The sequence below is a fragment of the Cyprinodon tularosa genome, unplaced genomic scaffold (assembly GCF_016077235.1).
Source record: "Cyprinodon tularosa strain WSP-4 unplaced genomic scaffold, ASM1607723v1 ctg234, whole genome shotgun sequence".
In the NCBI taxonomy this organism is placed as follows: Eukaryota; Metazoa; Chordata; class Actinopteri; order Cyprinodontiformes; family Cyprinodontidae; genus Cyprinodon; species Cyprinodon tularosa.
The window spans coordinates 402,899-419,681 of NW_024038875.1; the positions used below are offsets into that span (position 1 = coordinate 402,899).

General features: G+C 36.1%; 1 protein-coding gene across 4 annotated transcripts; it reads left to right on the top strand.

Moving 5' to 3' along the window:
• The first annotated feature begins 1,174 nt into the window (after positions 1-1,174).
• mtdha (metadherin a) lies at positions 1,175-10,236 on the top strand. 4 transcript variants are annotated; one of them, XM_038287046.1, is made up of 12 exons: positions 1,175-1,677; positions 3,789-3,887; positions 4,062-4,173; positions 6,317-6,478; positions 6,644-6,715; positions 6,949-7,122; positions 8,556-8,621; positions 8,749-8,820; positions 8,908-9,023; positions 9,666-9,776; positions 9,896-9,977; positions 10,109-10,236. In XM_038287046.1, the coding sequence occupies exons 1-12, from the start codon at positions 1,315-1,317 to the stop codon at positions 10,174-10,176; spliced, it is 1,497 nt and encodes a 498-aa protein (XP_038142974.1). In that variant the 5' UTR covers positions 1,175-1,314; the 3' UTR covers positions 10,177-10,236. The 4 variants fall into 4 exon arrangements, with proteins under 4 accessions (XP_038142974.1, XP_038142975.1, XP_038142976.1 ...); XM_038287047.1 differs by having other exon boundaries at positions 6,644-6,688; positions 9,663-9,776; XM_038287045.1 differs by having other exon boundaries at positions 1,176-1,677; positions 9,663-9,776.
• The last annotated feature ends 6,547 nt before the right edge of the window (positions 10,237-16,783 follow it).

Below are 16,783 nucleotides of genomic sequence, written 5' to 3' on the forward strand. Positions count from 1 at the left end.
AAGGCTTTTCAGTGTGCCAAACTGGATGACTGGGAACTAGAACAGTTCTGTTAATGACCTGTAGTCTTAAATCAAAAGGCAGAATTTGAGGTCCTTTGGCTTGGTGGTTGGCATGCTGCTCTCTCAGTGCCTCCTCTCCTCCTCTTTCCCTGCTCTTCTCCTTCTCATATCCCTGTTGTTCTGCTTGTACAGTGAAATTAAGCCAGTAGTAACGCATATAGATAATAAATAATAGATAATAATAGAAAATGTACTAAAGATGTCTTGTTTAGACAAAAGTTCACTGATATATTAAGTTTATGGGCGCTAAAATGATTCACTGAATGGAAGGCTTTGTCAGCTTAACTGCTGTTTGACTTGCCACTATTCTGTTTTTTTTTCTTATCAACTTTTTTCTGACCCTTGCACTTTGTACACACCTTGCTCCTCTGTACAACCCTCCCTCTTTTGGCGGGCTATATTAAAATCAATTCTATTTAACTTGATGAATATATACAGCTGTTCTTGAAGGTTAAGACACACTCATATTAAAGAAAGTGATACATAACAGTAATTTAGAATCAAGAAATAAAAAAAATATTTAAAAAAATAAGTAAATTATGATTTAGTATATTTAAAATGTTGATTTTGAATTTTTTTTTTAAAGGAACACAAAAAGTTCCAAAAACTAGAACATCTTGCTCATGAACATTCAAGAAGTGCAGAAATGTGATTGCAGTGATTCCCCCAAAGGTATTACTCAATATTTTGTTGTAAGAGCCTCATTAAGCTTGTTTACTTGTTTTGTTGTTTATTATTAATATGTTTGATGAACCACAATTCAAAATTATTCTAATTTTCATAGAATTTTCTTTTATCACTTTTTTCAAAGTTTATTTATTTCAATGGCAGATGATTTCTCCCATTTTTAATGGATGGTTGGATGATGGATTAAACCATTTCTTGCGCGGCGGTAGGGGGGTTAAAGTATTACTTTTAAAAGGAAGTGCTGTATAGTTTTTACACATTATTTATTTCATTAATTTTTTATTATTATTTTTAAAGGCGCACACAGAAAAAAACTCCAATTTTAGGGATGCTTTGATTTTTTTTTTTTTTTTTTTTTTCGATTTAGGGTTTCCTAAATTACCAAGCTGTGTTTTCGGTGTGTATTTTCCTGGAAGACATTAAACCCTGCTGGACGGAATGTTTAAGTGTTCTGAGTGGAGTTTTGATTTCCTGCTGTCAGGTTAGATTAGCCACTCCTCCGATACGGATGCTGGGTAAAAATGAAAGCTAACAGCTAGTGGTTAGTTTGAATCCATTCTGTTAAATATGGCTGGGGACTTTCGGGGTTTAGCGCTGGAAAAAGCTGAGCTTCTCTCCAGTCGTTTAAGGGAGCTGGTGTCGTCCGGACAAGGATTCGTTCGGGCCCAGTTCGGAGTGGATTTGGGTCTGAAACCAGAGCTTTACCCGAGCTGGCTCATCCTGTCCACAGCTGCTGTGGGTCTGTTGCTGCTGCTGGGGGCTTCCTGGGCCGCCGTCTGCTGCGGCGGAGGAGGAGGGCTGCTGGTCAGCAAGAAGCGAGCCTACCATGTCAGCCAAGGCGGCGAGGAGACGAAGACAACCAGCCTGAACAATAAAAGTGTCAAACCGGAGGAGCAGAAGAAGAGGAACAAAAAGAAAACCGGTGACAAGGTAAGAAAGTATGAATGAGCTGCTGCGCTGACAGATTTAAACTCGTCAATATGATTTTTATTTTATTTTTTGTTGCTATTTTTAACTAAAACTGCTCTCTCCAGTGGGGTAAAGTTAATTACTTTAACTAATCATAGCTATATTTTGAAGCTAACATTTGATGCTAGTTTACTTCCCGTAGAATTAACCGGGCATTAGCTTGAACCTCACTAATTTACACTTTATAGATAAATTGGAAACTATATATTAAACAAATATTAGAGCAATTGACTTAACAATTGTGTTGTGCAAAAATTTTCTGTAGTAAAATAAATGAACAGAGAGATGCTAACTAGCTATGTGTTGCTAACCGACACGTCATTGTAACGTCAAGTAGTAGCCTCCATTAATAAATCTGTGTTGTTCAGGTTATTCAAGCAGAGGTTCACACATTTTCAGACAAAATAGTATCAAAGTTGACTCATGATACAAACACTTCTTCTGAATCAATAAACTCTGGTCTAATAATAATACAAAGATCAATAACTATAGTATCTATTGCTAATTTTAAGTTATGCTGTCATATCCTAAAGCATTAACATAAATACTAGGTTTTACGTTTAATTTCTGATGTGGATCTTAAGACTCCATACTGGTTGATCAAGGGCCCCAACTTTGGGTATCAGTGCCCTAAAGCAACATATTGCTTTGTAAGATAAACCAGCATCCCATATTTCATACATAGAGACCAGTGTTTACACACATAACATTTAGAATAATTTAGGGAGGAAAAAAACTAAACAAATACTGTATTAAAAGGTTAATAAAAGATCTTTTTGCATTAATATCTTTTAATCCCATGCAAACAATTATACCTAGATATTTTATTTAAAGTTAAAGAATGACTGGGATGAGGCAGGAATGGAAAAATCTGTAACATTATAATTTATTTAAAGTGCATTGTATTGAAAACTGGGTATCAATTGCAATGAACCTTTTATTTTTTTCCCCCTGTTGACTATCAGCCTAAGGATCTTAATTACGGTCTGTGCCAGGTCGCCAATGTGTTGTTGGCAAGCAGATTGTTGATGCACTGTTGACCAAATACTTTATCTAAGCAGATATTGATTTTGCAATGGCGACCTGGAATCGTCTTTAGGTTTTCATTCCCATAAGTAAAACTGAGGCATTGAGTAGTTTGGAAACCTTTTTTTTAATCACAAACCAATGTAAAAACTTCTTCAACAGTCTTAACCTCAGTCAATGGCGTAATGACACAACAATAAGCAACGTTATCTGGGTGGGCTCCATGTGAAGTATAACACGTGATCAAGGTTCAGGATATGGCGACAGTTCCATAACAGCTTTTTCTTTTCTGGAATCCGCTTAAGTACCTCTTTTTGGTATCAATCGTCGCTAACACATTGTGCGTAAAGGTTATGGTTTTAATCTACGCTCTGGGTTTCCCATAATTCCAAGTCGTAGTGTAAAGAATAAAATACTCAAATACATTGTTCTTTTAAGATCTTTATTGTGCTTTCAAACATATTATGAGTGTATTTCTTACTAACCGTCTACTGAACTACCGTATATACAGTTATTAACTTAGTAATTAAAAGTACCACTGTCTGCTTTGCTATTGGTGTCATAAATGGCTCACCATCATGTTGAAATCTGGCATGTGTTGCGGTATAAATACGGTCCGGTGCGGTAAGCAAATGTCTTCTCTACTCACCGATATTTATGTAATTGACTTCAGTAGTTTATATGTTGGTTTGTTCCCATACCTGCCTCAGCTCTTCAGATAACTTTTGATAGATAATGACCACTGTAGACTGGGAAGAAAGATCAAGAGCTTCAATTTTCCAGATGATGTAATGCAAAAATGTAACCATCATATCTGGCCGTTGTTAAACTTAAATTCTTCTGCTTAGCTATTTAGTCTCTGTCTAACAAATTATTTCAGAAAAAAATGTTTGCTTGGTTCTGTTATGTTGCTGTCACTCCAGTGAGGAAGAGATGCTATTATATACTTTGTCAGTTATCATGTCACACAATGTTTTAAAACGTGTGTAGATATTTTATACAAACAAACAATAGCTTGTGTTTCAATCATTGCCTTTCCATTACAGAAGACTCAACCCAATGGACAGCCATTGGTTGCTGCTCAACAGGAAGTTAAAGAGACTGAGACCTTGTCCAAACCAGCCCCACCATTAAAAGCTGAGAAGGTATGACCCCATTACAGAGGAATTGACACTGTTATTCTTTTAACAAGTAAGCTGTAAGTTTAACTTTAAGTCAATGGTATACTATCAAACATGGATTGGCAGAAGGCAATAATCAAAGTTGTTTTTCATTGTTGTTGTGTGTTTTATTTATATATTTATTTATTTTAATCTCAGGTGCATGAGGTGCAGGCTCCGGCGCAGTTGAAAAAAAACAGGAAGAAGCCCAAGAGTGATGCAAAACCAGTTCAGCTTTTGTCCACAAGTGATGGGAAAGAACCTGATGATGGTAAATATGTTTTTAAAAACATGTCCTGCCCAGTTCTTTGCCATATTAATACCTCTTAGACCTTTTAGAATTTTGTGACATCGTACAAATGCACAGTATCCTACCCTGACTGTATCTGCTACACCAACGCAGAGTTGCATATAATTTTGAAGGTAAAGGAAAATTACGCTTTCTTTCAAACGGTGTCTCAGGGGTTTGGTAGAGCAGATTAGGGAACAAACATAGAAATGAGGACCAGAAGATACATCAAACAGTTCAGCAATTCCATTCAGAAAAGCATATTCATTTCCAGATTTAACAATTTGAGTGCAGTTATAGCTCTGATTACATTTTTAAAAAATCAACTCTAAGTTGCAAATAAGAGCCACATTTTAGGGATTAGCCCCTCCCATGTCCAAGAATAGATAAGCTCCTGAATGGCTGTGAAATACCCAACCTGTCAGTCAGCTTCCTCTATAAAGTGGTTCCTTTTTTCCCCTCTGTTAGCTTTCAACAGTTCCAGGATGATAACCTTAAATGTCTAAACCAGCCACCCATTGTTATGGGCCATCACATCAGTAGGATCTCTAAAAGGAATACAAATATTCACCCTTTATACATTTTGGTACTCAATATCTACTGTCCTGCAGGTTTTAGATTCCTCCCTGCTCCAAACATAGCAGAATCAAATGAACAGCTTGTTACCAGGCTTTTGCCAAGCTTAATGGCATGTAAAGAGGTAATTAGCTGTGTTGGAGCAGAGATGCATCTAAAATCTGCAGCACAGTAGATCTTGAAGACCAAGGTCAGATACCCCTGTCTTATGCTTTATGGAAGCTTTTCAATAGGAAACACTCAGGAATATCTGAAGAAGTCAATGTGACTGTTTGTCATAAGCCACGTTACAGACCCTGTTAACTTTTGAAATGAGGCACTGTGGTCAGATAAGACCAAAATAGACAGCTTGGCCTACATTCACATCTCTATGCAGTGCATAAAAACCAACACTACATCCTGAACACATCCCCCACGTGGTGAAACACGGTGGTGGTAGCATCATTTCACAAGGATGATTTTCTTCAGAAAAAAGCCCAACAGCAGGACAGAAATGCACCTAACTCTCTTATGAAAGAAGCTAGATGAGCAAAATTACATGTTTCATGGGAAAGTTAAATCTGGACCTAATTACATGGAAGAAGCTGTGTCATCTGATCTAGATTTTCACGTGCCGAGTTGTGGTGCATTGTAGAAAGCTGAATAAAGGCGGCTGCGGCAAAGTTCCAGCTAATAATTCGTCCCCCAAGGCAGGACTGTAGGTCCTCAAAGTACTGCTAAAAGCCACCACCCTCCAGACACGGCTCATGGAGTAGATCTAACTGGTTCATTGTCTGGAGAATCTGGTCAACACAGAGACGCGTTGAATCACACCTATTTTATGACCTTTCCTATATCATGTCTAAAACATGTTGTTTTAGTCTGTTATCTTCTAACCCTAATGGCACAGAATTTACCCCTAAACCTAAAGAAGTCTGTGGTGAAAGGTATGCAGCGTCCCCTTGGGTCAGAGTATGGCGTTACGCCTCTAAACAGCAAAAGAATATCCTCCGATTCGTTTATGCCGTGCAGCAGCAGAAGTGGAGTGACTTTAAAAGGAAAAAAATGTTTTTGTTAATACATTTTTATTTTTAGATTGGACGGTTTTAAAGTTAATTTTTGTCACTTCTGCTTCTACATTCTTTTACATCCAAGTCAAATGTTCAGTATTTTATTCATCATTTGATTTAACCAACAAAATGAGCAACCTTGGAAAGAAATTAAAAAAATGAATATGGTGGTTTGGATTATCTGTAGATAGCTTTATGCACATGTTTATGACAAAATGCAGCTTTAAAATAAAAAAATTTAATATTTCTGTTAATGCATTTTCATGTGCAAATTTGACATTTCAAAATGAATTTGAGTCACTTTGCTGACCAATCATATGAAAATGAAATGTAAAAATAATTTTATTCAAACTATATTGCACAGTTTAAACGTATTTCTAAATTACGATAAATTGTTTTGGTCCTATTCTTACATATGTTTTTTAGGATCTGATGGTGAAAATTAATAAACTTTGGATATCAGGAATGTTTTAGCTCAATAACCATTCCTTGCTTTCAAGGTGTATGGGAGACTAAAGTCAGCAATCGAGAGAAGAGGCAACAGCGAAGGAAGGACAAAGGTTCAGAGGGTTCTGGGAGTCCAGGAAGTGTTGAAGCTTCCAAGCCTCATGTGGAAACCCCCACAGCCCCAATAACCAACAAGAAGAAAAGCGGAAACAATGGTAATCATCTGCTGAAGATAAGAATTGTTCTAATCATTTGTTCCAATAAGGGAAATCTGTGCACCCAGGTTTAGTTATGGCTTCTTTATTTCAACTCATTATCACATGGTTCAGCATGATATAAGTTTAACAAATGCCTTGTTTCAATTTTTTTGTTTTATACAGAGAACCAGCATTCAAGACCAAGCGCAAAGGGAGACCCATCCAGTGGTAAAGGCAAAGCTGAGACATTTAGCTGTATGTATTTTTACCTAGTTTCTAATGGGTTTTGACATGTTGTATCCAACTGTTGGGAAGATAATCTTACTAAAAAAACACATACATTTTATGCATCATGTACACATAAATGTTACATCTATTTTGCTTAGTTTTCAGCAAACAAAACTGCATTAAGTTCAACAGAAATAGCATAGATATTTTAGGTGACTTTAGCTATGCCTTTGCCTCTTTTTCATCGTGTGCTGTTTTAGCGTCTTCCACATGGAAAGGGGAGCCCACCGTCAATGGTGGAGCCTGGGCCGACGGCTCATTGAAGGTCACTGGTCAGAGTGGATCTGCTGAAGAAGCGAAGTGGAGCTCCATGTCTGCATCGGTACGATACCGGCCCCAGACCGACCCCAAGCCCTGGGCTCAGGAGCCTCCAGGTACCACCATGTTACTCTCACATGCCTTCATTTATCTTAGTAGGATTTTTGAATAGTAAATGGATACATGTGCTGCATGAATCAACTCAAAAATACTTTATTAGTTGAAATAGGGATTGAATCATACATCTGGGATCAAATTCTTCCACCAGAGCGATGAATCTCTGCAGCTCCATTGGGCATTTCTATAGGCCTCTTGTTTTATAGTTAATACGCTTAATTTCCAAACTCTAAAGTTCAGCTGGACGCACATGTTAGAGTAGTTTGTGCCCTACTTCTTCCGCTTGCAGATAATGGACTGAGCAATGCTTAGTAAGCTGTTCAAAGTTCAGGATATTGTTATCTTCAGTTTACTCCTCGAGTTGTCTGCTTCATTGTTTAATCCTTTGATTCTCTAAACAATATTTAATGCCTTCCCAGATCAGCTATTTATACTTACCATTAATCAAACACAAGTGAAGTCCTTTGGCTCTTTTGGGAATGCTAAAGGCAATTGATTGCAATCAATTTCATTATAGTTGTGTCATGGTAAAGTGTGCAAATAAAAGTGTATACTTTACATATGGGCTAGGTTTTATGACCCTTTAAGGCCCCGTCCACACAAAGTCAAAACGAACACGAAACGCTAATATTTTCCAGAACGTTTTTCGTAAAGACAGAGACGTAAAATAAATGTGATCGTCCACACGAATACATGAAAACGCTGCAAAATGTATGCCAGGCCTGTAAGTGGCGCTGTCGTGCCAAAGCAAAAATAGGCGACGAAATGTTGGGCATGCGCACTAATATTTATACATGGTTGCCCTGCGGGTCCATTTTCGTGCTTCAGTGAAATTCAGGTGCTGAACTATGTCGTCAATATTGCTCTGTTCTTCCTGGAGATATTCCAGAAGAAGAAGATTCTGTTGTAAGCCCGACAGCAGGGTGAGTAGCATGAGCAGCAACCATTCAACACATTACGGCGCCATTGTTGTTGTGATACTGTGTCGCGCATGCATGTTTAGAGGCGACGCTATGACGCATGCGTGTAAAAAAAAAAAAAAAAAATTGCGGTTAGAGCTTAAAGATGGAAACGCGAAAACGGCGTTTCAGAATCTTCCCACTCTGAAGGCTGAATTAAAAAAAAGATTGTTTACAGACCCCCGAAACGCCGGCTTCGTGTGGATGAGAGGCTGGTTTGGTGAAAAATTTGTGCGTTTAGGCCAGGGTTCGGCTTCGTGTGGACGGGGCCTAAATCTCTTCTAGTTCCAATAAGATGCTAAAAAAATGATATTTTGCATCTGCAGCAACTATGGAGATGGTTGCTTTTATTTAAACAAGTACAATGTTTGTCATCTCACTTTAAATATTGACATAATTGCTCTGCAAATGTTGTTATTGTACCTCACATTAGCAATCCAACCATATCATTTATGCCTTGTCGTCACCTGTAGCTTGGAGCAGCACGGATGGCAAAATGAAGACGATGCCCTTTTCTGTGCTGCAGCTGAACTCCACAGGTCAGTGTTGGCTAATTAGCCCTATTGAAAAAAATAATAATTTAATGTTGAGCCTCCTTTCAGAAGCTAGAATACATTCTAGCTTTTGAGTCATGCAAGATGAATATTGACCCACTTTTTCTCTTAGATCCAGCCTCAAATTCAGCTAAGATGCACTGGGTAAACCAAAGCAGTGTTGATGATCAGTGGTCAGGATTCAGTGAGTGGCTACACAACCCCCTAAGTTACTGCACCTTCTTTCATTAGGATGCTGTTCTTCATGTTTTCTCTGCTGCGTGTTATTCAGAGGGTGCAGCTGTAGACTCTGCCTCTGACTGGAATGCCCCAGCAGAGCACTGGGGAAACTATGAAGAGCCTCCTATACTGGTGGCAGCAGAAACATTGCAGAAGGATCAACCCAAGGTTTTGTGTAGCTATTTTACTCCCTTCAACACACTCCTGTTTTTATTGTGTATGCTAAACATGTATAAGGGATGATGAGGTCACTCATAAGTCTTAGGTCTGTGTATATTTTCTGTTTCATAGAACAGAATGTGTTCAGTAACCAGCAGCGGGGAACTAACATCAAATTCTTTTAAGGGGTTTTCTGTTTTCTTTTAAATGCATACCCTTGCATTAATATATAAAATGAAAAACCAACTTAAAAAAAAATAGTTTTATGTATTTAAAGATGTAACCAAACAAATACAGATATTTTCAAATGTTTTCATTTGGTTTTGAGCAGTGCCCTCTGCAGGCCGTATGACACACAAAAGAATAAGAATAAAATGGCTCTTGTTTGCTTAATTTAGGCTTGCATATGGGAATGAAAATAATTGTTGCTGGAATAAAAATAAAATAAAAGCTAAGTACGTGGCTTTTGGGACCTTCTGTCTCTATTTGAATGCTATTTTTTTTTCAGTAATTTAGTTAAACAGATGTTTATTTTATGACTGACATTAATTTTTTCTCCTGATATTAATGCATAACTTCCGTCCAAACCTCTACAGGTTGATATTGTGTGTTTTAAAGAAATCGTCATGGTTGCCTTTTGTTTTATAGAAGATATCTGAAGATGAAAAGGACATTGATAATCCCTCAGAGGGGGCAGCTAAAGCTAAGAAGAAGAGGAACAAGAAGAAGAAAACAGAAGAAGAGCCTGTGCCTGATGCTCAGGTAGGAAATTCGACTTGGGGCCCTCTCTTAAATCAAATATTTGGATCTAATTATTTCATTACTTAACCTGTTAATGTGTTCTGCTTTTGTTTGTTTTGTTTTTTTTTTTATATACGCAGACTCCAAGTGCAATGACCAAAGCCCCAGAGCGTCCTGCACTGCCTCTGAATTCGCAGAACACCAGCATATCATCCTCTCAGAGTGAGTTTTTTTTTTTTTTTTATAATAATAATAATAATAAACTATTCACAAGCTACTCAATCCATTCCTGTTTTAAAGGCTAAAACATCCACTCTAAATGTTCCTCTTTTGTTTCTGTCCTCCTCACACAGAGAAGTCTGAGCAGACCATCGAACCTCAGGAACCCTCCCAGAAGAAAAGGGTCAGAAAAGAAACCTGAAGGAACAACACAAGTCTGGACCAACCTTATGCAAATGATTAAATGTTTCACATGCAATAATTACCAGGTACATTTTTTTTTTGTTTTGTCTTAGACAGGTACCATTTAGATGATGGCAAAGAACAAATATATGTTGTACAGCAGTGAAAGGTGGTCCTATGGACTGTTAATTGCAACCAATTTTGCACTATTTGCTAAACTGCAGCCAGAGGAAGAGTATCAGATGGGCTTTTAGTAATACTACATGTTAATTGGTGTTTTTTGTTCCTCCTTTGTTTTTAAATCCAAAACGAGTTTGTGAAATTGTCAACACAGGTTTAACTTAAGGTTTAATTTAACTTTCTTGTCTTGCAAAATCTGAGTTGGGTTGAGGAAATTATGCACTTTCTTTTACTTTGATCTCCTGCCTCCTCACTGGGATGTACTTTTGCTAAAGGTAGAGAAGGATTTAATTTGGCTCTAACAAACAGCAACCCTGACATGCAAAACTTCCATCATACCCTGAATAGGCTGAAAGAGAAACCTTAGATCAGCTCTGTTGCTCAAAACTTTCAATGGTCTTTAAAAAACTTTATTTTTAAATTGAAAACTCTTTAAAACATTAAACATATTTTTCTGGTTATTTCACAGATAAAGTTAGAAGTTAACAGAGAGTCATCATTGGTATGAGTATTATATATTTTTAAACCTTTAAGGATTTGGGTTTTTTTATTGGTCCAGGTGAACTAATTTTATAAAATGCAGCTTTAATTATCTAAAATTAAGACTTTAAGATTTTACTTTTGCTTGAAAATTATACTCAAATTCTTATATATGCCCCTTATGATATTTGAATATGGGTCTCCAAGCAAACAGGTGGAAAGCTGCTTTTTTAACCTATTAACCGTTGTAATTCTGACAGGATATGTGATAGAAATATGGTTGATTCCTTATAATTTGCTAAGTTTCCTTATAACATAACCTTCTCAGCATAGTCTATACATTTTCAATTGGGATTTTCAGAAAACTGTTGCACTTTTTGATCTATTCAGTGTTCAGTTTGAAAGGATTTTAGGAGATCAATGATTATAATGGATCAAATCATTCCTGTTTTATCAACCACACAGTGTTCTGCTTTCAATTCTCAAGAAGTTGACATGAGTTGAAAGAAAGTTTTTTTTATCTGTATTATACCATCCAATTTTTACAGGACACTAGTAAAATCTGCAATCAAACAAAATCTCTTCCTAAGGCTGCCACTAGCTGGCAATTTGGTGTCTCACCTATTTAAATTAACTTAATACAAATATTTTTATTATTTTGGCCAAACAGATCTGCTTTTTTTTCTTTTTTTAAACCATAAACCTTTTCTTTACTTTAAAATGTCAGCCTAGTTTAATAACTTTAAAGTTGTTGCAGAAGCTTCATTCTTTTTCACAACTTTCTCAGCCATTTATGATGTAAAAGCATGCATTTTCAGCCCCTACACGATGGGTTAAAATCTTGCTGGTTTTGGATCAGCCAAACTTTTCTAGTAAGTGTTCTTACAGGATAAAAATAACAAACATGAATCAAAATGTATTTTGGATAGAATAAGCTAGGAGTTAAAGTCACTTGTTTGCCAGGAAAAAAGGAAAACAACTAGTTTAAATATTAGTGGAGTGCTATCCACAGGAGATAAATGTTTGTAGATTCAACCATGTACTCCTAAGGCTTTTATGGTATAAAAACTCCACCATGCAGAAGAAATGGGTTAAATGCATCGATAAAATTAGATAATCAGTAAAACATTTATGCCAATGATGACTGAATGCACGCTTTTGACCTGAAGTGAAAACAAATTTTAAGGTATACTCTGAGGAAAAGTGAGATCATCTGTGAGAAAACTTCATTATAAATACTTTCTTTATGATATAGTTTGCTGCAAAGGGTGTGATATTCCAGTGGATTCATTCATAGTTCGTGCTTGATTGTTTTTTTTTTTTTTTATATACCTAAACCCATTCGTTTAAATCAAAGATATCTTACTATTTCTTATTTTGTTGAAAATCGTGTAGGATGGCGTAAATTAAACTAAATTAAATCATTCCATTGATTCTCTTTTAGAAAGAAAGGATAATTATTTAAACAATCTGCTGTTATGTCATATGGATATTCTATAAAGATACGTTTGATTTCTTTAGGACATTCTTTAAAACGTTTATGTGTACAGACAGTCTTACTTTGCATTTTCAAATGAGTTTGGTCTTGTTATAGTAAAGAAAATTCATACTTTCCCAGTTATTTCTTCCACCCCACAGTTCGGGTGCGGCACATGTTGGGGTTTAGCTTGAACAAAATAAGTACAAATTTGGTTTAAGCTCCCCTGTGATCGCAGTAACTGGTAGAAGCCACCAGGAGGCACTGTAATGAAGCCTAATGGGGTCAAGTGATGAAAGTGTAATTTAACTAAATGCTGTCTTTTTACTTCCAAGTTGTGGCGATGATTAAGTCTGTCCTTTTTTTCTAAGTAACTTGTATGCTTTTAAAAAAAAAACTAATTATTCTGCTCTCTAAATGACTTTTTACAAATATTTCGTTCTAGTCTTAAACTAAAAAAGCCACGCCATATATATACATGTATATATAGATTGTAAGGGCTTTTTTCTAGGTTGTGATTACACTGTGAAAGAGACTGTATAGAAATTCCTTTTATTGTAAATTGATTGTTTTTAACCTTTTTTTTTATGTAAAATACATTTTCTCCTATCAGGAAATAATTGTGAAGAGAAGCAACAAAAAAATAAATTAAAAAGTTTCTTTCAAATTGTAACATTGAGCAGTTTGAACTTTTTAATTCAAGATGAACTGAGAAATGCACTCATTTACACAATTGTACATTTGCATTAAAAAGGAATTTATATCTTCTGCCTTAATCTGCTGTATAGAAAGTCAATGGGGGGTCCTTTTTATGGTTTCCATCCATTTGCAAGTTTTGATGTCAGAATATTTTTTTTTATTTTTGTATTTTACTTGACTGTGGTAATGGTAGTTGCTGATAAAGATACATGAAGGACCAGTCTTTTGTGCTTTATTTTTTTTTCTAGGGTACATTTTTCTATAAATAACATGACATATTTTTTTTTCTTCCTTGCAAACTCTATACTTTCTATAGGCATCCATTTTATCTGGCTTCTTAAGGACTCAAAACATTAAAATGTTTATTGGCTGTTGGTCATTAATGTTTATAGATCTGAACTGATGTTACACTGTGGCTTTGGGTGACCCTTTGTTCAGTTTTTACAGATGATTTTAATGTATTTATACAGTTGTGTGTAGAAGATCTTTTTGTGAATGATTTTTAAGGACATTATGATGATTTGTTTGCTTGAGAAGGAATTAAACAAATTCTTCTAATCACTTTGTGGATTTTATTGTGCCCGATGCCACAAGGAAAACATTTCATAAGGTAAAGCAGGCCGTTTGTGAAACACAATTTATAGACAAGGCAATTGAAATGGCTTTGTGTAAAAATCAAGGAACGGTATAAAAAAAAGAAAAAAAAAAAAACATGCATCATTAGTATGAAAAAATGTTAGTGTCACATGTACTCTGGTCTTGCGAGGACACAGACGTACTAAGCTGTCTGTTGTTGGCATACTGTACACAATTTAAGGGGTGTAGATTTCCCCCATCTTAAATAGAGAGTTAATAAATTAAACTGCCTCGAAAATGAATCTTTATGGAACCTGACAATATTTGTTCAAATTTATAATAATTAAAATATTGTTTGTGGTTCAAATGTACCATATATTGTATTTAGCACAGTACCAGACACTTCAGCAACATTTTATCTCTCTAACAGTATGTTATAATTATCAGCAGTGTCTAGCACACTGAAATCCAGTGGTACAGAGAAGTTTTTAATTGAACAAGATCTCAGAGCAACCCCATATATAATGGATCAACATATCTGTGACCCCGCATAATGTTCAGTTGATTTAGTTTGATCTGTAAGATTCCTAAGAAGTACAAAGAGAAATAAAAATATATTTTTTTGTACTTTTTTTAATTGTTCTCTCTAATATTAATGAGAAACATACTGTCTAAGCAGAGTTATTAGTGCTTTACTTTGCTCCATGTTTCCTAGTTTTATTGGTTTAATTCCTATTTTGTTTGTTTCTAGATTTATGTTAGTTCTCAGGTTTTTCTGTTGTATTCCTCTGTTGCCCTCTTGTGTGTTCCTTTCCCCTTGGCTCTCTCGTTGTCTCCTCACACCTGCTCTTTGTCAGCTCGTTAGCCCTGCCATTGTCTCAGTCAGCTACATATACTCTTCCTTTGTAGTCACTCCTTGTTGGTTCCTTGTTGTTGCTGGTCCTGTCGTCGCTGTTCTCTGCTCGCCTCGTCTTTCCCTGGCTCCTTGTGCGTGTTTTCCCCTGATGTCTCCCTGGTTCTGGTTTGTGTTACATTTTTAGTTGGATTTTTGGATTTTGCCACTGTTATTGTTTGCATTAAAAATACAAGAAATCACCTCAGCCTCTCTGCCTCTGCATTTGGGTCCTCTGAACCACAACCAAAACGTGACAATCACTGTTGACTGATATCTGTTTGTATGCCCTAAACATAGAACTATCCTCAATAAGCTGAGAATCGACCCTTTGTTTTGGTCTGAATCTGTGTCAGCAGCCATGCGCTTCCCCTCTCCAGGCCGAACCACTGCCTCAGTCAATGTGTTGAGGCAGTCGCGTGGCATATTACTCACAGTGCCTGACCCCCTTTGCTGCATCTCTCTCTCTCCCTCCCTCTAGCTCCATCACTTATCTTTTAGTTCATTTAGGATTTAGCAGCTTTTAATCTCCCACATTATGTGCATTCGTCTGCAGCTCAGTGGATCATCACTGTATATTCTAATACTGACAGATAAAAAAGCAACTCCAGAAAAAAACACCTGCAATTATTTGGTCACTTTTCAATAACTAAATACTTTCAACATTTTGGATTTTCAGTTATGTTAGAGCCTAAGCTTTCTACAATATTTAAATATGTGGAAACAGAAAAACTATTGAATTTAGATGTGTTTGAGTGAACATTGAATGAGGCAGTTTTGCTATTTTAGAAGAGGAAAATCCCAAATCTGGCATTGACGCAGTTCCTCTGACAGAGCTTAGCGCTGTGTTTACTGGTGGCCCATCTGTCCAGCTCGGATCAGGACATCTGCACTTGACATGGGAAGAAGTCCGATCTCTCTGCTCAGATGTTTGAAAAATGAAAACATCTTTGGCAGGAAATTATTATTAGGGACAAATAAATGAAAAAAGTAAGTTTGTTTGTAAATCTGAGTTTTTCTTCAACAGGTTAGACAGGCAGTTTAAAAAAAACAGGTGAATATAGTGCCATGAAAAGGTCTGTCCACTTACAAATTGCATTCGTCTTCTTGTCTTAAAGATCTTTAATTTCATTTTAATAATAGATTTATCCAGAGTGAACAGAAGATACCTAAATTGTTTTTGAATTATAATTTTACTTAGAGAGAAAAAAACATGATTATTGAAACATTTTGAGGGAAAATGTTAGCATTATTGCGGTTTAACTTCAAGCCAGGCTTGATTGTTGTCTTACTTATCAAATCTGACAACAAAAAATAACTTTTATCTAAACAAGCAAGAAATCATTAAAAATAGGTTAGAAACAAAGGCAGACATACAGTATATTAGTCCGGAAAGCCCTTTTTAATACTGTAGAGGTTAATAGACTGTAACAGAGAGAGATTTTAAGGATTGCTTGGCCTACAAAAGAGACACCAGAGTTCATCAACTGCTTATGTTATCAGACAGTAAGAAAGAGACTGGCTACCAACATCAAAGATCCATCTTCAATTTTACATATTACTGATAACCTAGGCTTTTGTGAGAATATTCTATAGACTGACAATAATTTATTTTCTTTTGAGATGTTTACCATTGAAGGTGGAGAGCTAACATATTTTATATCAACAGTCAAACACTGATGGTCTGAGCTTCCTTTGCCTCTTCAGGATTTTGTCAACTTGTCATAGTTGGTGGAACCATTAATTTTGTACAATAACACAAAATCCTGAAAATCAGCAGGACAAAGATCCATAGAACATGAGCAAGTTCACCTGTAAATACCTCAAATAAAGCAAAATTAAGGTTTTATGTTGGCCTTGTCAGAGTCTGGTTATAATTTATTAAATCCCATCCAATCTGGCAAAATTAGGACAACTCTGCAAAGAAGAGTGGGCTAAAATCCCCCAACAGTGATGTAAACGATGACAACAGTTGAAAACATGGAAACAGTAACAGTTTATATAGAATTAAGACAGGTGGTGTTGTTTTTTTAATGAGCTATGTCATTTCTAGAAGAGGAAAAACCCCAATCTATGACACACTTCACTTTCAGCAGCACAATTATCTATCATATATCAGCAAGTCCACCTTAAATAAATTAAGGTCATTGAGTAGCTTAATGAAGCCAGGGCCTAGATCTGAGATGCTGTGCCATGGCCTCAGAAGTAAAGCAAAATCATAACTTGATAAATGTATTTTATATTTACTAACATTAACTTTAACTGATCATTTTGTTTATTAATTTAGGTTTGCTTAAAAGACAAAAAAAAAAAAGAACAAAT